Source organism: Lytechinus variegatus, chromosome 14, assembly GCF_018143015.1.
Source record: "Lytechinus variegatus isolate NC3 chromosome 14, Lvar_3.0, whole genome shotgun sequence".
In the NCBI taxonomy this organism is placed as follows: domain Eukaryota; kingdom Metazoa; phylum Echinodermata; class Echinoidea; order Temnopleuroida; family Toxopneustidae; genus Lytechinus; species Lytechinus variegatus.
In genome coordinates this window covers 25489909-25512343 of record NC_054753.1, presented here as the reverse complement: position 1 = coordinate 25512343, position 22435 = coordinate 25489909, and the positions used below count along the sequence as shown (strand labels likewise).

Sequence of the window (22435 nt, the reverse complement as noted above, 5' to 3'; positions counted from 1 at the left end):
CACTCAATATAGTGTCAAATATATATATAGAACAAGCAATCATCAAACTCCCGCTAATATGAGCATGGACGTCAGCAGAGAGGATTTTGTTTTGGGGGTACATCTATCGCTGCATAACCCCCCCCCAAAAAAAAAAAAAAGAAAGAAGATAATCCTCTGCGATGACGCCCATCAATACATGTATTCCCATGCTTTATGTCCCCTTGCTTCTACTACATAAAATGAAGATCCTTTTCTACAGGTTCGTCTAGCCGTGTCTGTTGAGCAACGGTTCAGTTCTAGGCTGGAAAAACGCAAGCCCCCACCACACTTGGCATGCAATGAGTACAGCAGGACTGCTAGTGTCACAAGCATGATATGAAGCGCATGGGATGTGAAAGCCTTGAAGAAAGAAGATCCCAAGCCCGCCTCTTGATCATCTACAAGGAAACTCAAGGTATAATCCCCAGTAACATCAAACATCTCTTGGGAATCAACACGGCTCAGAGTATAACAACAAGGCACTCTTCAAAGATGTTTGTTTACAACCATGAAGGGTAAATAAGGCGTTTGTACATCAATCATCCAGATCCAGAATTGTACAAAAGCACCAGGGGAGTTCATAAGAAAATCAACATATGCACCGCCTTCAATGTATTAAGTAATATGGATTTAGTAGAGTAAGATTGGCTTGTGAAATCGCGCCTAAATTTAGCAAATAAGTGTGATCTTTGTGAAATACCCTTCTGTAGCATAAAGCTTGCAATTGATCTTTGGGGATTATTTTTACAAGTGATTGCACTGATAAGTGTGTATGATCAATCGTAAAATTCAGAAACCATGATCAATTGCTAAGCTTTATCTCACGGGGGCCATATATCTTTGATACCTTTTGCTTCATGTACAAAGCTCTACTGTTTTTACATCAATCAACATAAACATAATTCATCCAATTTTGAAGGCATAATTTGTTCTTACTTTTCAAGGAGCAACTTTTCCTCGGTCTAAAACAAAAGCGATAAATAAGGCAATGCCTGTTGAAACTGTTCCTCAATGGTCAGTCAATTCAATGAGTCTTGAATGGTTTCCTCTCATACAACTTAATTCATTATTCATTCAATCACTGAATCATACTTTGTATATTAATTCATAAAAACAAATATTCACAGGACTGTTTTTTGGCAGTGAGCAACACTGAGTATCGGCCCATTGCGAATACACAACTGATACAAACGATAAACATTATAGTACTATATTAAAATCCCTGATGAGATTATCTGCATGGTGTTTATTCTTCAATGTTTTCAAGGCATCAAGGAGCGCACGGTAAGTAAAGTCCTTGCCAACTACGCCCAACAGTTTCTTCAGGAACTCGAATCCTTGCTCATCTCTATGGCACAGGGCTTCGATGTCGTCTATGTCTTTCTCCTGGAGACCTAACAACCGACAGGTCTTCTTGATTAGGATGTGGGGTAACTCCTGGGCAACATGTTGGAGGAACTTGGTAGTTACTACATCATCTGAGATGAAAAAGAGTATAGTGATGACTGTGTAAGAAACTGAATAGTGTATTCAAGTAGGTAGCCATGGGGTTGGGGTTTCGATGAAAGCCCCTACATTTTCCAGGGACATCCTGATAGTCCGCGGGTCCGTTAGTCCGCGGGTCCGTTAGTCCGGGGTCTGTTAGTCCGCGGGTCCATTAGTCTAGAGGATAAATTTTGGGGGGTAATAATCACCAACGATAAAAATATGGGGATAATATTATCCTTGAAGTAGTTGTCAGGAGGTCATTGTGCTTTGGGGTATCGTTATACAACCCTATGGACTCGTATCATTTGACCTCCCAATGACATTTGATCTTACTATATCCTGATCATAATTTTACACACACCGCGGACTATCGGACCCGCGGACTATCGGACCCACGGACTATCGGGCCCGAAGACTATCAGACCCGCGGACTATCGGGCTGAAACCACATTTTTCAAAGCAAAAATATGGGAGAAAAACAGTTTTTGGAGACAATATACTTCCACACATCTTTTCTTTTTTTGCTTGTCACATATACATGTATCAGCTAAGGAATAGTGGGAATCAAACCACCTTTATCGAAAACTCTGGCTACAGAGCTGCAGCCTACAAAATCTTCCTATCTTTATACAATTTAACAAACTGAAAAGGTTGATGTTTCAACATGAGAAGTTGCTGATGTGGTTTACGGTACACCATGTGGAGTGTTATAGAAGCAGTGGATAGAAGAAGAGAAGGAAGTGGATAGGCGAGAAAGTGGAGATTTGAGAATAGAGTATTCTTTCTTGAGAATAGTCCTGAAAAGGACTGTAAACCAGAAGGAATGTTGAGTGAGAACAGCTTGAGTAGTAGAGCTGATGAGGAGATGCTGGCTTGCGTCGGCGAGTAGAGATGATGAGTAGTAGAGAGACTCGACGTTTCGGACAGGTTGACTGTCCGTCTTCTGGTTTACAGTCCTTTTCAGGACTATTCTCAAGAAAGAATACTCTATTCTCAAATCTCCACTTTCTCGCCTATCCACTTCCTTCTCTTCTTCTATCCACTGCTTCTATAACACTCCACATGGTGTACTGTAAACCACATCAGCAATTGTACATACCACCATGCAAACCTTCAAACAACATGAGAAGTGTTTTTAATACAAAATCAACAGAGATTCCATCTTTTCTTTTCGGGGGGGGGGGTAGGTTTTTGCTTGCTAGGCTGTTAGCTTTATCAGACCTCAACGTACGCGACATTGTTGCTGATACAGCGTGATGTAAGATCCCATTTTAACACTTTGCCACGGAGTGCCACAGAAGTTGCAACATGTTCAAAACACAATGAGTGCAAAGGGACAGAGTGGTATAGAGTATTCATTGATGAAGGAAAACACCCTATTATACATTTATGATTAGGTTGTCTGTTTCTTGTAGCAATGGGTTATTACAACGGTAAACTGGACTGGAATTGTTATATTTCCTAAAGGGAGATTGGTCTCTTACAGACTTTCTCTCTAATATTCAAACTTCAAGATCACATGGACAGAACAATGACTTTGCCATCTGACTTGACCTGTACCTGTGTTTTCATGTCATTAATTGTATGCAAGTTTCCCATAGAAATCTTTCCCAAGACAAGTAAACTATGATGGGCCTGACGAAAGGAATGCTTGCATGTGTTGCATTAAACACCGTCTAAATATCAACCAAAACAGATGTGTGTTGTTTCATAGAGCTCATAAGTTACAAGCGACGTTTCAAGTAACTGGTGACACTTTCTTAGGAACCTAACTTGCACCAACGAAAATCTGCTGTGTGTTTATATAGTATAAGAAAGGATCAGCAGTTGTCTGTAAAAGTCATCGAACAGCTTTATGAAACACCCACCAGCTTTAATAAGGTACTGTATTCTCACCTGCTGGGATTTCTGGCCTTACTGGGATTGCATTAGTTCCTCTGTCATCAACATCCGCACTGTCGAATGAACGACCAGAAGCATTACCATTTAGTTGACCACAGCTACTTTCAGGTTGATCATCAGAGTCGATGTCAGATAGGTTAAGGATGGAGGCACTGCCTAACGAAGAGGCATTGTCTGACAGATTGCCAGAGGCAGTTTCAGATTGATGTCCACAGGCAGAATGAACAGAGGCAGTGATAGATTCTGAGGCACTGTCCGATTGATGATCAGATGAATTGATTAAAAGATTGGCAGGGGCACTTTTAGCTGGTTGACTAGAGGTGTTATTGTACTGATGACCAAGGGAACTCTCTAAATGATTGCCACAGGCTCCGTTGGTCTGATGTCCCAGAGTACTGTCGGATTGATCAGCAGTGGCACTGTTTAATGGATCATCAAAGCCATGGTCAGATGATGCATCATTGAGAGCATCCTTATCTGGATGACTAAAGGTGCTACAAGATGGTTGACCAGAGGTACCATCAGATCGATGACCAGGGGCACCATCATCAGGGTGACCTTGGGCAACTTCAGAAGGGTTGTCAGAAGAACCGGCAGTTGGCTGACCAGGAGCACCATCAGGTGGATCTTCCGAGGCACAAACAATAGGTTGTCCACAGATTCTTTCAGGTGAGTAGTAAGGAGCATTAGCAGTTGCGTGACCAGGAGCATCATCTCCATTATTAGATGAATGAAAAGAGGCATCATCAGGTGGATGACCATAGACACCGTCATGTTGACAATGTGGGTTGAGATCAGCAAAAAGACCAAAAGCAGCACCAGACAAATTTCCAGATGCAGTACTGGAGGTACCTCTAGAAGCACCACCAGAAGCACCACCAGGGGCATCTCCAGAAGCTCCTCCAACAAGTTGACCATTTGGTGCATGACCCGAGGCTCCCCCAGCTTCTCCATTTCTGCACCCTCCAAGCAGGGGCTCTAAAAACAAATCCAGGGACAAGGAAGAAAAAAAGAAAAATTATAATCATAATCACTACATGGAAGATATTCGGGCACAAATTAATGAAACAATGACCTTTCATCAAAAAACAAGAATTGATTGTAAGCAATGCAGGTATTTTTCAAAATGCGAAAAAGAAGGAACCAAAAAAGATACACATGTTTATTAATACTGACCTGAGACACCTCTTTCTTCACGATCCTTGTCATCAGCTCCATGTGGTGCTCTACCATTAGCCAAACCTGTTTCCAGTTGGATATTCTCTAAGAAAGTATAAAAGAAGGTAAAATATTAAATAGAGTGCGTCCCACAAAAAAGGAAACCCATTTCCAGAGATAGATTTCATAATTATTAAACATGTTTCTACTATGAATTTGATACTTAAGGTAAGAGTGGAATCTCGTCTCGAATTCGAGTCCAACAGCGTAGGAAATCGTACGCGCATGGCAGATTATAATCGATAACTACTGAGGCATATCAGAAATGATTTGTGTAGAAACTTGCATGTGAATCTGAATCCACTTTAATTTCAGGGATTATACAATTTATAGTTTACTATATATTCATATTTTTCACTGTGTTAACTTCAAAATTTTGTTCATTTTCAAGTTATTGTTTATGCAAAAGTATCTGTTTATTCAATTCAATAAGCATTTACTAAGATTAAAATATTTGTCATTATGATTTTATTTCTACTACTAATAATATTTTCTGCTGCGATTGTGAGTTTTGCATGAGGCCATTGATGAAATACTGCGTTTTTGCTGCTGTGTTTTTTCTGACTTCTTGCAGCAGGATGAATATATGCTAATAAATAATAAATAGAATAATGTACGCTTTGAATTTTTTACTTCTCTTTTTATATGCATCCACCTGTATGAGTTTTGTTAAAGTTTCCAGGATTACATGCAATGAAAAGTTATGTTGCATGAAAAAAAATAATAAGAAATAGAGGTATAATTACCTTGACCATTTTTAGTATCTTGCAGCTTCTTTCTGAAATGCCATTCTCTCCACCCCCAACCTATCAAAGCTAAGATGAACAATACAGCCAAACCAATAATGACTGCTTCATACACTCCTTCCTTGGTAGACCTTGGCTCAGCAATAGGCAGATCATGTGGATCCTCTTCAAAATGAAGTTGAAAAATAATCAAAATTTTAAGTGAAACTGATATTCACTTGCACTTTTTTTTCAGACAAGCTCATGTAGTAAATATTGTAAAATTTAAATCTGAAAATAGAAAATAAGGAAACTTCATGATACTTGTACTTAATTTTTGCAAAAAAATCCTTCTAAATATAATATTGTAAAATTAAAGTATTGTAAAATGAAATCTGAAAAAGAAATTAAAAAAAACGTCATTACACTTGTACAAATACAACATAATACTTTTGCAAAAAATCCTTCTAAAATACCTATAATATTGTAAAATGAAATCTGAAAATAGAAAATAAGAAAATTTCATGATACTTTTACAAATACAATATAATAATTCTGCAAAGAAATCCTTCTTAAGTAGTACCAAAAATACCTCTCATACAATTTGTCTCAAATTGAACATTTGGTTTCACCTAACATTTAATATATGTTGGCAGATGACCCTTGTATCTTCTAAGTGAATGCTCCTCATAACATACATTTAAATTCAAATTTTTACCTTACGTTTTAACGTAACGTAGTTTAACCTTCAGTTACGTCTATAAATTTCTAATGCATTTTCTTGGGGTTTTTTTACTTACAATTTATATCAAACTACATCATATTGTTTAATCAAGAAAATTACCAAGGTGGACCAAATAAACCACAAATAATAACCCTTGATAATTTTTCAAGACTTATATTGAATTTTACACATATTCCACCCCCCCCAAAAAAAAAAAAAACTTTTGGACATGCTCTCTAAAAAGTTATGTTGGTCTCAATGCTGTACCCCTATGTAATGTCTAAATTTGATATAAAAGATGCATGAGAATTCAAAAAAAAAAGATTAAAAAATCAAGCAGTAGGGGAGACTGGGGTTAGTTGGAACATGGGGTAAGTTGAAACATTGTAATTTTCTTTAACGCCTGTAAAGTAAATTTATGCAATACTGCCCTCAATTTCACAGTTGTCGTATTAATAGCAATAAATTTGAGGGCAGTATTACATAAATTTATTTTACAGGCATTAAAGGAAATTACAATGTTTCAACTTACCCCATGTTCCAACTAACCCCGGTCTCCCCTACTATCTCAGTGTTTGGAAAAAATGACATGTATAAAATAATGATCACAAAAACAAAATAAGAAGAGTTCCTCATACCATTTGGTAAATCAGTTTCATGAGTTCTCTGAGTTTGCCCATCTGGTGACATTACCGTAGGAATGAATGGTTGAAGAGAGCTATTTGGTTCCGCTGAAGATGGCATAATTTCTTTCACAGTTGGGACTATTGGCATCAAGGGACTCGACTGGTTTGAGGTAGAGAATTTGCAAAAGAAAGGCATGAATTATAATGAAGTATAAATTGGAGAATAGCACAGTAAGAAGTGTGCTACTGCAGTAATACAAGTAATCTTGATGATGATGTTGATAATGGTGATCACTGGCATAAATCCTTGAGTCACACCTATTGTTCAGGGACGGGGATGGAACAATAGATCATCCCCCTCTGAACAACAGGTGTGACGCATGGATTGAAGAGAGATATCACCATTGAAGAGACATCATCACCACCATCACCACCAGTGATGGTGGTGATGATGATGTTGATCAGGAGAAGGATGATGATGTTGATCAGAAGGATGATGATGATGATCAGGGGGAGACAATGATGTTGTTGAGGATAATGATGATGTTGGTGGTGATGATGATGATGATGGTGATGATAATGGTGGTGGGGATGATGGAGTTGACTGATGGTGGTGGTGATGATGATGGTGATGACAATGGTGGTGGTGATGATGGAGTTGACTGATGGTGGTGGTGATGATGATGATGGTGATGATTATGGCGGTGGTGATGATGGAGTTGACTGATGGTGGTGATGATGGTGATTATAATGGTGGTGGGGATGATGGAATTGACTGATGGTGGTGGTGGTGATGATGATGGTGATGATAATGGCGGTGGGGATGATGGAATTGACTGATGGTGGTGGTGGTGATGATGATGATGGTAGTGACTCATGGTGATGGTGTGGGTAGTGCTGTTGGTCGTGGTGATGTTGGCAGTAGTGATGATAATGGTGGTGGTGGTGGTTATGCTTTTTATAACAACAACGATGATGGTGATGATGATGTCGATGATGGTGGTGATGATGTTGATCAAGAGTAGGAGGGAGATGATGATAATGAGGGTGGTGCATGATAGTGGTGATGGTGGAGGATGTAGTGAAGGTGGCAGTGGTGATGGATGTGATCACTTTGATGATGATGATGGTAATTACATATCGGATCCTATGGGACAATAACTGCGCTTGCTTTCCTCGCGTGTCTACCACTCTATGGAAATACCATTGGAAATTTCATGTTTTGTTAACAATTTTGTCATTCCTGAAAAAAGTTCCCACTTTTATCCCTAGTTCCAATGATATAATGCTGATATCATATTATTTCCATTAAATAATTGACATTTTTGCAAAGATGTTAATTACATTCGCGTTTTGGGGTCAAAAACATCCCTTTCATATAAAAAATAGGATGAAACTCAACGTAAAATCCTACTTTATGTCACCACAAACGATTTCCCACTCGTTCCAATTTCGCTTGATGGTATCGTACAGCTTAGTTCCCATGAGTCATTGTGCAGTTTTTTCTAAGCTTTACGATGATGTAAGAATGATGTTCATTGGTCAAACTTTGCGTTCGCGTTTTAGCTTTAAATAAACATGTGTCAGACCACAAGCCAATGGCAAAAGTTGTCATATTCGGGCCGGGCGCGTACTGTACCTAATATGCAGTGCAGCAGGCAGGGGCCACGGCCGCCGTGCCCTAGCGTATAGCCCTAGCGCTAGCCGGGCTGCGCTTGTGCGACTGTGCATGCGCCGCTGAGCATTGGCTCGCGCAAGGGGTCCAAAAGGCGTAAAAGGACTTGATATGTGATGAAAAGGAGGATGATCATGAAGGTGCAAATTATGATGGTGGCAGAGGTGCAGTGATGATGTAGATCAGGAGTAGAAGAATGTGAAGGTGATGGTATTAGTGGTGGTTGTGATGGAGTTGTAGTGATGAGGTGATGATGGTGGTGGTGTTTTTTATGACGATGGCGAAGATGTTAATTAGGAGGATGATGAAGATATTGATGATGATATGGGAAGGAAGACGTGAGAATAATGGTGATCGTGGTATTGATGGCGGTGTGTTGGTGGTGACAACAGTTATGATGTTGCTGATGGCGGAGGAGGGATAAAATGGATATGATGATGAAGCCATAAAGAACAATTTTAACAATACGGTACCATACTTCTGTACCTTTCGCCCTGTGTTAACAGTGAGCCCCCTAATGTCACAGTGATGTCTGATGTCACAAGAACTTGTTATTTAATGTACATCTTGGATCGACGTCTGACATCAGATCTACTGTTACAGTGCTCTGTTGCACAATTAAACAATGTTTACCCTGCAGCCAGTACTGATCATTAAACAATTCAATTGTACATGTATGCCAATGCCAAAAACTAGTAATTTGGCAAAACTCCATGGAATAAGCAACCACTAACCAATTCTTCGGAATCCGACGGCGAACATACTGTATCACTCTCCATATCACATTGCTTTTGGACTGTTTCTCCGTCATCACACACAGAGCAGTTGTGGCATACCGGGCATTTGTTATAATAAGTTTGGAATGTATTCGGTGGGCAGCGATCACATCTGAAGCGAAAGACATATGTTAGGTGAAGAAGAGATGGGGAAATAAAATCAATTATCTATTTCAGACTTTAAAGGAATGCTCTGGACTGATAATATTAATAGCTAAATAAATAGAGTAAAATTCAGAGAGCAAAATGCTGAAAATTTCTGCAAAATCGGATAATAATAACACAGTTATTGAATTTTAAAGATTTGCATTATTCTGGTAAAACAATTCTAGGCATGTCTTCATGAATATTCAATAGGTAGGGCTGATGATGTCACATCCCCACTTTCCCTTTTCTCATGTTATTACGTGAAATCATAATTGTTTCATTTTTTCATAAATGTGTAATTGATATGTCTCCATTATTATGAAATAAGTTGCAGCAAGAAATAACGAATGCACTTAATCGATTGTCATTCCAATTGTTTTAATTCTTGGTAGGAACATTTTGAATAAACCTAATTTCATATAATAAACTATAAAGGAACAAGTGGGGATATGACATCATCAGCCCACCTTATGAATATTCATGAAGACATTCCTTTGAACTTTTTCATCGGAATAATGCAAATCTTTAAAATTCAATGACTTTGTTATCCGAATTTGATCAAATTTTTAGCATTTTGCTTTGTGAATTTTACTCTATTTATTGAGATATAAATATCTTCAGATCGAAGCATCCTTTTAATCAGATTTGATTAAGTTGGGAAAGGGAAAGTTCAAAAGGGTACTAACAGGATTTATGATCTGCGGAATGGCAATTAATCAAAATTTACAGGACTTACATGAGGAAGACCAGCCACTATACTCTCATGACAGCCAAACTCGCACACAAAAATTTGCAAAAATAGAATGATTTTTGGGGGAAAGGGGGGGGGGGGCAATACATCTTTTCTGAAGTTGCCCCATGATCTGCCACATACAACATTTTGAAAATCAACATTCTATATTCAGCAAAATAATCAGATAAGCTTATACAGAAATAATTTATCATGAGGTAAAGAAAAGTAGCCCTTTAAATGAAAGAAATAGCCCCCAAAAATTAACAATTACCCCAATATGGTAGAGTAGCCCGTAAAATAATAATAAAAATATTTCCTTCACAGCTAATAATATTATTAACTTACACATCATGATTTGGGTCAAAGTCCTCTGGAAGTCCATCGAAATCTGGTAAGCAGGGCCATGCCCTTCTATATCCGGGGTTGCATGTGGGCAGTGTTATAGTTTGGGTATGGCAAACCTCTTCATAATCTTCAAATCCCTGAAACTCACATTGGGCCCAATCATGAGTCTAGAAAAAATATTTAAAAAAATAATCCTCGTGGGTATTAAACATAATAGTAAAAAGTTTAACATTCATTAATAGAAAAAAATAGAAGCAAAAGAAAAAAAATATATATAAATTCCTATAACCTGACAGATGATTGGAAAACTGACTTAAACCTGAAAAAATTACCCCTTTTTCTTCCAAAATTGAGTTTCAAAACTTTATTAATTTTTTATCATCCTTGATGAAAAAAATACTGGCCAAAAGGGGAACATGCCAAACACCATTATCATGAATGAGAATAATGAGCATATCAGGTTCAAGTTTATTTAAACCAATCAAAACAAGAGACATATTACACGATTTAACAAAAAATGAGAATACATGATAGGTTTGGGATCCCATAGAAGCAGAGCTTGTGAGAGGGGTCCCTTATATAGAACATTACAGCAAGAATGAGATGAAAAATATATACAATGATAATGTAGAGAGTAAAAATGAAAAATATACATACAAAAATCCACACACACACTCACATTATATGTTAGCATATGTCTGTATGCTAGTATATAGTACATGCTCCTAACTTTGAATTTCATTTGTTACTATACTCATGGTGGATATATATTAAAGATAATCATATCATCCTGAGTTATACATAACATTGCATGTTAAAAGAGATCATTGTGTCATTGGCTAATGGATTTGTTATAAAACATATATCACTTGAGAAATTTGAAGACTCATGGGTATCTATATCATGGTATAAAGCATGCACAAAATGTATATACTCCTACATCTTCTGAGTTATTAATAACTACTATAAAAATAAACATTCTAAAATACGTGGGCTAAAGTAAAGAATTCACTATAAAGCAACAAAAGGACGTCTGATCAATTATTCTAAAAATACTGCAAAGTCTTTTGAATAATGTAATGTAAACAAGAGAGTGGATTTTGTGTGAACCTCAATACAATGAAATCAATAAAGTGTTGCTAGTTCTGTTTGTTTTTATGTGTGAGTAACTAATCTTTTCAACACAATAGTTTATTCAAATATTACCATGCCGACATGATAATAACAATATACATAATAATATTAATATAATGATGCTAAAAATTGCCATAGCAACAAACCAAACATTTTAAACTGGATGGCAGACACCTGCTAAAAATCCCATTCATTAAACAATGGGTTGATTGCTTTAGAGTTGGAGTTTAGTGATTCATTCATGATTACAGTACTTGTTCCAATACATTTATTTATCTAAGTTGTCATGACAATCCGGAAGGGAAAGAACAAAATACATGTAACATGCAAATGTGTCCTAGAATTATTTAACCTCTTTGCACTTATTGACACCGCACAATGTCCAGTAGCCTACCAACTTTTAAACATGTTCTATTTATGGTAAAATTTCACAAGTTTGATATCATGTTGCCATAACAACAAATAAAAACAGTGTTTTCTTTATACTAGTAAGCCACTAAACATTAGTGTTTTTTTAATGGTGTGCATGCTCTTTTAAACAACATTACATTGTGAACTGGATGTAATTCAGCCCTTCACCTGTTATTTCCAGTATTTTAAGAAACCCAACAATCATTACCATTATGGGGGGGGGGGGAGAGCTGGCTTTGATTTTTACCATTGATCATGTACATCTGTTGAATCGTTTAAAATACATTTGAAAGCATACTTGTTTTTGTTGTAGCTTAAATGTAATATTGGAGAGCTATTTGTATTAAAGCGTAGAGAGCAATTTTAATTGATTATGCGCCATATACATGTAAGTACCAATTTATTATTATTATTTCCATTGTCCACAACTTGATGTTCTATCGGTATATTAAACAGCAACCGGACTTCTTCCAGAAATCTAGGGTTATTGTTCTATATTCTATCAAATGGGTCCTCCTCTCATTGTTCACTTCTCTTTCTAATTCAAGACCTTCCGTAGGATATGAGGTGTTCCAATTATTATCATTATTATTAGTAGTAGTATTATCATCATTAATATAATCAATATCTTCATTATTATTATTATTATCATTATTTATTATTATCATTCTTATTATTATTAATCAATGTGTAAAAAAAAGATCAGCGATTTTGATTCAGGTAAATCTCTTAATGTAACAAAGGAGGAAATTAATTGTGTATTCGTGGTCAGCTTAATTTGAAATAAGTATTGCAGATAATGATTTAATATACAGTGGTGCTCAAATTTTAGTAGTGAGCCCCATCAGAAAATTATCACATTTACAATGTTTGGATATTTAATTGTAAAGTTAGATGATCAATCAAATATCATATTAAATAAAGTTTGTTGCTGGGCTTGCCAAACATTGTACATATAGTGTTGCTGTCTATATTAAAAAAATCAGTATGAAGGAGTGGATTTTGTGGTGGGGTTTACTAACTTCTGAGCACAACTGTACATGTACATGTAGATTGTAGTATGCAAGGCCATGCATATACTAGTATCTTTCAGGGTGGGAGTGTGAATGGTTAAAATGATTTAAAATGTACGTAAGCTAGCCAACGAGGGAGCATGGCCGATAAGTTGATTTGTAAAATTGAAGGTCTGAAGAAACTGGAGGCTGGAGCCCACTTTGGGTGGCTGTTGCCAGAAATGTAGAAAGGATGAATTAGGACCAACTAATAAAAAATTTATCTTTTATTTAGCCAATGAGGTCAATCACTTCAACACAGAAAATAGTAATTTTCCTTTAAAAACTAATATGTTGGCCTCAAGCCAGAAATCAGAAAGTTGAGTCGGTTGGTTTACTTTAATTTTGTTTTTATACCTTCGCTGCTATACTGCACAAAAGAAATTCATACATGGAATTATTTATTCATGCAATCAAAATGGAAAATTATTTGCATTTCACACAACTAAATATGAATTTGGACAAATTCTTTGCCTAAATCTGACATTTTCTCATGAAAACACTGCATTTTTATATCTCGGTTCTGCTGAAAAAAAAAATGTTGATCCTTTTGTCGCATTTTGCAGTCGGTTGGATGAGGGCAACATCGATTTTTTAGGGTTTTATTGGGAGGAAATGAAATGTTTAAACTCACCTGAGAGAGAGATGGTACTTGTTGAATGGGCAAGGCCTTTATAGTCACTGGGAAGTTTACAGAAAGGAAGTAGAGTGATATTAGAAGATGAAGTTTCATCTGTAGTAAAGGAAATAAGAGGAAAAGAATGACATTGTTGTTAATACGCTTTGTGGGGCATTTTCCTGTGTGTGTGTGAACTTTACTCGACAACCTGACTTTGTTTACTTTGAAGAAAAAATATTTCTCACAGACCGAGGTTAACCAACGTTTTCTAGTGTATACACACCAATATCGTAAAGTCAAATGGAAGTCTAAAATAGGGACGAATAATGAAAACAATAATTATAATTGCTTAATGGCAACCTAACACTTACTTTAAGCATAGACCTACGAAATAAGGTTAGGTTGAAAAGAAAAATCACTATCATTAATTCATTTTTTTTTTCAACTTTACACATTCCTTTTTATCCAGTTTCATTGAAAATACTACATTTTTATATGCAATGTCAATGCAAAATAAATGTATAAGATTTCAAGGTTTTCCTTTCAAGTGGCAGTCAAATGTATTACTGTACACACGTGTGGCTAAATTAATTCTAAGCACCCCCTAAACAAGTTTTTCTGTGTGCACAATAACCCCCTAAACAAGTTATTTGCGGGATTTTTTTGGTCACGCGTGTGTACAGCAATATATTTGACTGCCCCCCCCCCCCGGACTCGCACACTTGTTTACAAGCGAGGGAACCAATACGTGGAACTGAAGATGTGAATGGTTGTTCCTGATTTCATGAAAATGCCGTACATGTAGTATGATACTATTCAATAAAAGCTATAGGAAAGAGTTCCTTTTGCGACAGCCAACCTAACCCTGATATACTTTTGTTTCACTCTGGCCTGGGCAGCTGTCACAAAGGAACTCTTCCAAAGCTGGAGGTAGTAAAAAGATTGAATATAGTTGGACTCAATATCATCATATTGACAAGACTTAGGGGTACCTACAAGTGATATGATCTGTTCTGGAGTGGTAGGTTGGATAGTTCCAAAGGAGGAATTAAAAAGTGAGCAAAGTACCAATTTGAGGTTTCACATGCTTTATGTTGTTTGAAGAGAACTTATGCTTGAGCAAAAGAAAAACAGCTGATTTCCTTTAGCCAGCTTTTTGGGAATGTACGTAAGTCAGTGTATTTTTCAGAAAGGAAATATTTGCATGAAGGTCAAAAGTCAAGTTCTGCAAATGAAGAAAACATGAAATGTACATGTTTTTTAACTTTTTCATGTCATTGTCAAGAGATGAGAGGAAAAGTCAATGCTCTCTAACTTCATAAATCTCTAACTTAATAACGTTGAAATGGGTGGCACTAAATCATAAATTTATTTATTCAGGAATTTCATATCTAATTTACATAGTATTCAACAAAATTACATACTAGAGTAGTTGTACGCCAAATCTGAAAAAAATATGAAATTTCATTTGCAAGGTAATTGAAATTGAATATTTCTCCAAAGACACTTCATAGGATGGGGGGTCAGGTGTCCGGACACTATATTTTTGAAGCCTTCTTTTTTGTCTTTGGATTACGCTAAAAATATGAATTCAATAGTTGCAATCATTTTCTATTTTGTTCTTTATAATATTTCCTAACATTTTGTACTAAAAAATTGATGAAACTTCACTTGTAAAGTTTTCCAAATGACATTCTACATGTAAAAGTGATCGTCCGGACACACAACCTGTCCGGACACACAACTACTGGGTACTGTTCATTTATTTGCAGATGACACCAAGTTATACAAGCATGTAAAAAATGACAGAGATGCTGAGTTATTACAGGCGGACTTAAATCGTCTAGTTTCATGGTCAGACAAGTGGCTATTAAAGTTCCATCCGGATAAATGTTGTGTACTTACAAGAGGTAAAAGAAATGATGATTCCAATGACTATACAATGACACATGATAATGCCTTACATAATCTATCACAAGTTGAAACTAGTAAAGATTTAGGAGTGATCGTTGACACAAAGCTTAGTTTTGACCAGCACTTTCAGTCAAAGATAAATAAAGCCAATAGGCTAATGAATCTTATTAGGAGAACATTTGTTTATCTTCACAAGGAGAACTTCTTGCTCCTATACAAAGCATTGATTAGACCTCATTTGGAGTATGCTCATGCAGTATGGAGTCCATACTTAAAGAAACATATTCAAGCAATAGAAAATGTACAAAGAAGGGCCACTAAGTTGGTACCTGAGGTTAAGAACCTCCCATATGAACAAAGATTGATTCAACTAAAACTTCCTACATTAGCTTATCGCCGTGCGCGAGGAGACATGATCGAAACATACAAGTTATTTCACAGGTATGACCAGGAAGTAGTGCCAGATTTGGGACAGGTGCAGGGGCCTACCAGGGGTCATGATAAAAAATTGTACATTCCGAGGTCAGTAACTGAGAAACGTAAGAATTCCTTTTACATAAGAATGAGGAAACCTTGGAATAGCCTAAGTAATGAATTAGTAAATGCACCCAGTGTCCACAGCTTCGAGAATGGATTGGATAAGTATTGGAGATGTGAACCTGTGAAGTTCAAGTTTGATGCTGACCCACCAGGACATGACCCGGCCAACCTAAAAAGGAGACAGAATTTGGAACTGAATATAGAGTCTTAGACTGCGTTCAGAAGCATCCATAGGTATCCATAGGTAGGTATACTCACATAGTACCAGTTTTCCAATTGCTTGTTCGCTCGAATGTGACAAATTTCATGAATTTGAAGGAAGTTTGGCTGTTTTATCAAATTCATGCTAGCAGCTAAGGGGAGATCTAGATCTCTATGCTGTTCGTCAATAAACAAGATAAATGCAAAGAGAAAGCTGCTCTCTCGTCTTCGTCTTCTGCATGGAGACAGTACAAGTGCAATTCAAGACACTGTCTGGTGTAATGTCGTGCTGGTGAAGTGCAGTCTGCAAGTGTATCATCTGATAAAAAATGCTAAGTTACATTACAGCGTGCAAGTAAAACTAAAAGCAACATAGACTGTATGTTAATATCATGACCAATTTTCGATGATACCAAATCTGATCTTGCTCCACTGCCACTGGTCTCCCTGAGAAATGACGTTCATGCAGTTAAAAAAAAAGCTTCAGTCCAGACTCAGCTCAGCCCAGCCTCAGTATCTCAGAGCATGCAAAGTCAGACACATACTGTTGTTCAATTCAGTCTCGTCTCCGAATCTGATGTTCCGCTGAAACGAAAATCTCAGTTCTAAGTCTCACTTAATTAACTTGGCTAAGTTATGAACTGAGGATGGTAGGCAAATGTCAGAAGTTATTGGCCAAATCGTGGTTTTGGGAACCACTCGTAGATTTGTGTACGCGCACTTGTGTACAAAGTGAATGGAGGTGGAAATAGGGAACCGTGCGTTTGACTGAATAAAGCGCTGCTGTATGAAGTGAACGGTGGTTCCCAATATCACGATAATGCCAAGTTATTCAATAAATGTCCAGTAAAGACGGATGTTTCTGTTGTCAGGAACCAAAACAGCCTGTAATACCACCGGAATACCACTTCCAGGCTAGCTTCACCCAAGGAGCTTAGCTCCTTGCTTCACCGGACGTGGTCGACATAATACCAAGGAGCTAAGCGCTCCTTGCTTCACCGGACGTGGTCGACATAATACCAAGGAGCTAAGCGCCTTGATAATACCGGAAGGAAGATCACAGTGGCAGCGATCGCATGAGACCTTATACATCGTGTGTGTGTGTGTGTGTGTGTGTGTATGTGTATGTGAGTTTCTATGTTATACGTTTGTGTTATCTCTGTGTTATATACGGTATATAGGAAGAAGAAGAAACGGAAGAAATTGGCAGCGCCGGGAAATCCCCTATTGCAAAAAAATCTCTGTGTTATAATATATATGTTTACGCACATGCGAGCAGCTGATGATGAAAGGGAATTCCCCTTTCGGAGCAGCCATGCAGTTCCATTCTGTCTGCGCATGATCAGAACAGGGACGTCCTTCTATATTCAGAAAAAGGTCAACAGTGTCCAAGTGACATGGCGGTTTAATATTTATTGAGATAAGCACCATAGTCCAGGATAGGGCCCATAGAAAATTGACCAAACCTTGTTTAATATTTTTTGATGGTTTCTTGTCAATTCGAGGGTGCTGATTACCATAGGCGGCGGAAGCGGGGGGGATGGGGGGGACGTGTCCCCCCTAAATTTGAGGAGGGGGGGACGGTCCCCCCCTAAATTTGTAGTTGATGACCTTTTTTTTTTTTTTTTTTTTTTTTTTTTTTGCTTGTCAATTTATTTTCCTACGCGTCCCCCGTAAAATTTTTAGGTTGAGAAACTTTTTGCTTGTCAAATTTTTTTCTTGGGTTGTCCCCTCCTAAAATTTTTGGCTTCCGCCGCCAATGCTGATTACGAATCTGAATGATGCCACTCGTGTAACCTTGAGCATTTTCCGCAAATTGTCAAAATCCAATATGGCCGCCAAAATATGCAAAGTACCCATGAAACTCATAAACTTGTCCTCACATTGGCTGTGAAATCATGAAAATGTGTGGCAGGAGTGAAATACAATATTAAAAATTAATTTTTGACAAAATATTTATTTTCCTGATATTCAAAATGGCCGCCATAGGCTATTGTATACACTATCATGTACAATATGAATAGGGAAAACTAGTTTTCACAAAAATGAACACTAAACTGCAAAAATCGCGATGTATGAACGAAGTAATATATGCAAATCATCATTACTAATGAGATGAATTATTTATTATGTCAAATATTGGAACATTGCTGTATTTTGACATCTAAAATAGCCGCCACTGGCCCAAAGAGTATTGGTGTACAATGGCAATGGCCGGGGCCAAAAAAATGACATGATTGAACATTAAAATGCAGATTATTAAGATAAACGAGTGGAATACTGACTAAAAACATAATTGTAAATATGCCATTTATGTGGTAAATGCTGTATTTTGAAATTCAAAATGGCCGCCATAGCCCCCATATTAATCATGTACAATGCGATAAAGAAACTAATTTTCACACGAGTAAGAAACATAAAATGCATGTAATTGTGATCTATGAATAAAATATTGTCTGACGACATGTTTTATAGCAAGACATATCATTTCTTTTTGTCATGCATGAGATAAATACTGTATTATGAAATTCAAAATGGCCCCTATAGGCCCTAACAGTATTACCTACAATGTGAATTGGGACATATAATTTTGTAAGAATTTGGATTTGCTTGACTATGACATCCATATAATCCTGTTGTATGAGTAAAACGTTATTTGAAAACATTTTTTTTTTAATCATCGCATTTCTTCTTCCACATAGGTGATAAATACTGTATTTTGACATTCAAAATAACCTCTACAAGCCCTTAATAAATTATGTAACATGCGAACAGGGAATCTAATTTTCACAAGAGTGAGAATCATAAAATGGATGTAACTGTGATGTATGGGTAAAGATATTGTCTTAAACATTATTTCTCACTGAATACATCACATATTGGTCGTGGACATGGTGGAGGTAATAAATGTTGTACTTTGAAATCCAAAATGGCTGCCATAGGTCCTCAAAGTATTGTATACATTGTAACATGGGACATATAATTTGGACAGAATTTGGCTTTGCTTGACTCTAAATATTGCATATAATTGTGAATTGTGATGTAAAGGTGAATTATTGTCTAAAACCATGGTTTCTAACTAGATATATCATAATGTTGTGTAATTCGGGTGATAAATGCTGCATTTTTTAATTACAAATGGCCACCATAAGCACTTATCGTATATATACAATTAGGGTGGAGACAAATGATGTTCACAAAAAGGGCATATGACAGCCATTTTGAATGTTGAAATACAGTATTTATCACCTAAATTACATAAGATATTATATATATTTTGGTATAAATCATGTTTTCAGACAATATTCCACTCATACATCACCATTTGACCAAGCAAAGCCAAATTCTGTTTCAAATGATTTGTTCCCTTTCATATTGTGTATAATACCGTAAGGGACTGTAGCGGCCATTTTGACTTTAAAATAACCGTATTTATCACCTTACTGGCAGAATAAATGATATATCTTAATAGAAATGATGGTTTCAGACAATATTTTACTCATAGATCACTATTACGTGCATTTATGGTGCTCACTCTTGTGAATATTGGTTTCCCACTTTGCATTGTACATAATACGGTTAATGTCGATGGCGGCCACTTTGAAAGTCGAAATACAGTATTTAACACAAACTTGAAACCGGAATGATATATTTCGTTAGAAAATACGTTTTTAGACAGTATCCAGTTAATTTATCACATATATATATGCATTTTAGCGCTCAATCTTGTGATTTATTTTCTACCATTTCTCATTGTGTATAATACTTTTAGGGCATTTGGCAGCCATTTTGAATATCTGAATACAACATTTACCACATACATAGCATATTAATAATATATTTCGTTAATAATTATGTTTATAGTCAGTATTCCAATTGTTTAATCTTCATAATAAGCATTATAGTGATCACTCTTGAGAATTTTTTGGCCCCCCGGCATTGCAATTGTACGCAATACTGTTTGGGCCAGTGGCGGCTATTTTAGACATCAAAATTCTGCAATTTTCCCATATATGACATCAAAATTATATATCTCGTTAGTAATGGTGATTTGCATATATTACTTCGTTCATACATTGCAATTTTTTGCAGTTTAGTGCTCATTTTTGTGAAAATTAGTTTTCCCTATTCATATTGTACATGATAGTGTATACAATGGCTATGCCTCTTCTATCCTGGACTACCACCTTTGATGTCTTGGTTGTTCATGTATTCTTTTGATTTAGGCTTTTCCTCCCGGGGGGGCCACTTCCATTCACGAGTGGATACCATGCGCGACCATGGGGTCTCGAAAAGCACCCTAAACACGTAATTTCCATATTCTGAAAATGCACCCCTTAACAAGTATTGGAAACAAAACGATACTCTTGGCAAATATTCCCTGAAATGAACCCCTAAACAAGTACAGGAATGTTTTATTGTTACGGGTCCTTAATTCGGTCGTCTGCTTTACGTTATTGGTTTAGTACGACCCCACCTTCTACACCTTGCGCAAATCGGACTCTAAACACGAAGTGTTGGGGCAAAAAGGACATCCTTTTTCAAACATTTTAATTTTGTTTTATCATCCCCGCAAATTCGACCCTAAACACGTAATTTTCCTAGCGAAATAGATACCCTTTTTTCATTATTTTTGTGTTTTTGACACCCTTATCACGTTACGTACGTAACGTGCCCTATCGTGAAAAAGACATCCTTTTTACGTGTTTTTTGGTCGCGCATGGTATCCACTCGTCAATGTAAGTGGCCCCCCCCGGGCTTTTCCTTCATTACAATGCATTCAAAATAGAAAAATGGCTGCTGAAATTCAACCCCCAAAAATGTAGTGTACTCTCTACATTCAACTTGTTCATTTCCATTCCAACTCATCTCATCCTTCTTTCCATCCTCACAATCCACATACATTGTCATGATCTCATCTTTCATTCCATCTCCACAATACATCTCACATAGCAACACAGGTTCATTGCATTTCATTCTTTCATTCAGTTTCCCCTCAGTCATGCTTCCTGGGGTGGTATTCTGTAACTCTGTCATAACTTTTGTCATAAATTTTGTCATTTCTCTCCGAGATGTGACACCGCTATGATTGTCACAAATCGGTATTCTGAACATTGTCTTTTCCCTGTCATATCTCTCAAAGTTCCCGCCCATCTTTTCGGAAGCAATCCAATCAAAATCATCGTTAGTTCCCAGTGGGAGCCCTTCTAGCCAATAGGAATGCCCCGTGACAGGTAGGGGATATCCCCAATTCTGTTTCTGGCATCGCGCAACTACGCGAATATTGATGCGCTTAATTACAAAGAGAGACAGGGAGCTGTGAAGGATTTTAGAGGAGAAGTAGAAAAATAAGGAAAACAGAGAAAAAAGGGAGAAATTAATATGTAGGGCCTAACTAATTGTAGCATGACAAAATAATTTTGAAAATTGTCGTGGATGATGAGTGAAACTTATGTCACAATCTAATCTAAATGATATCGTTATATGCTTGACATTCAGTCGGCAGGGTATCGGGATATTTGGTACTAAAAGATATGACAAAATTTATGACTGCTACCCCCTGTCATAACTTTTGTCATATCTTTTGCTTGTATAAAAGGATTACGCGCATCAAAGCCGCGTATTTTTGGTGCGCGCCAAAGAGCTGACAAAATTTATGACAATTTTTGTGACAAAAGTTATGACATCCACCAGAATATCGATTTTGTCATATCTCTGAGATAAGATAAAATATGGAGATAAGACAATGTTCAGAATACCGCCCCGGGTTTCCATTTTAGCTTTCCACTCCACATGGTCTTATTGTTTAATTCCATTAGGATTCAGTTTAACTCATGATCACCCTTCTCTATTCTCTGATTGGTTCTTATTTTTAAATAGGGTTAGTTCATTTTATAGTTCATACCATTTTCCTTGTATTTGATTGGTTGATTTCTATGATTATCCAATGTGGGTACATTGGCAGAACTTCCCAAAAGATTGAATTGGAAAGTAAAGGCAGTGCTGATCTGGACTTCATCGTGTTAACGTTATCATTATGAAAAATACGAGACATTTGGCTTCCTCCTGCTCGTACGCACGGGCGTCCGTCGATATAACACATGATATTTTTATGAAAATATGCACCCTTTTTCTTAAAAGTTGATGGAGAGGGGGAAAACTAATCGTATCAAGTCGGGGTATT

The 22435-nt window shown here is 36.9% G+C and overlaps 1 protein-coding gene across 1 annotated transcript; it reads right to left on the bottom strand.

Annotated features, from left to right (window-relative positions):
• Window positions 1-883: 883 nt before the first annotated feature.
• Window positions 884-16731, bottom strand: LOC121427640. Its single transcript, XM_041624146.1, has 9 exons — window positions 16309-16731; window positions 13612-13710; window positions 10381-10547; window positions 9114-9267; window positions 6717-6864; window positions 5376-5540; window positions 4588-4674; window positions 3406-4389; window positions 884-1499 (listed from the first exon to the last, which is right to left on the bottom strand). The coding sequence occupies exons 1-9, from the start codon at window positions 16393-16395 to the stop codon at window positions 1222-1224; spliced, it is 2169 nt and encodes a 722-aa protein (XP_041480080.1). The 5' UTR covers window positions 16396-16731; the 3' UTR covers window positions 884-1221.
• Between the last annotated feature and the right edge of the window lie 5704 nt (window positions 16732-22435).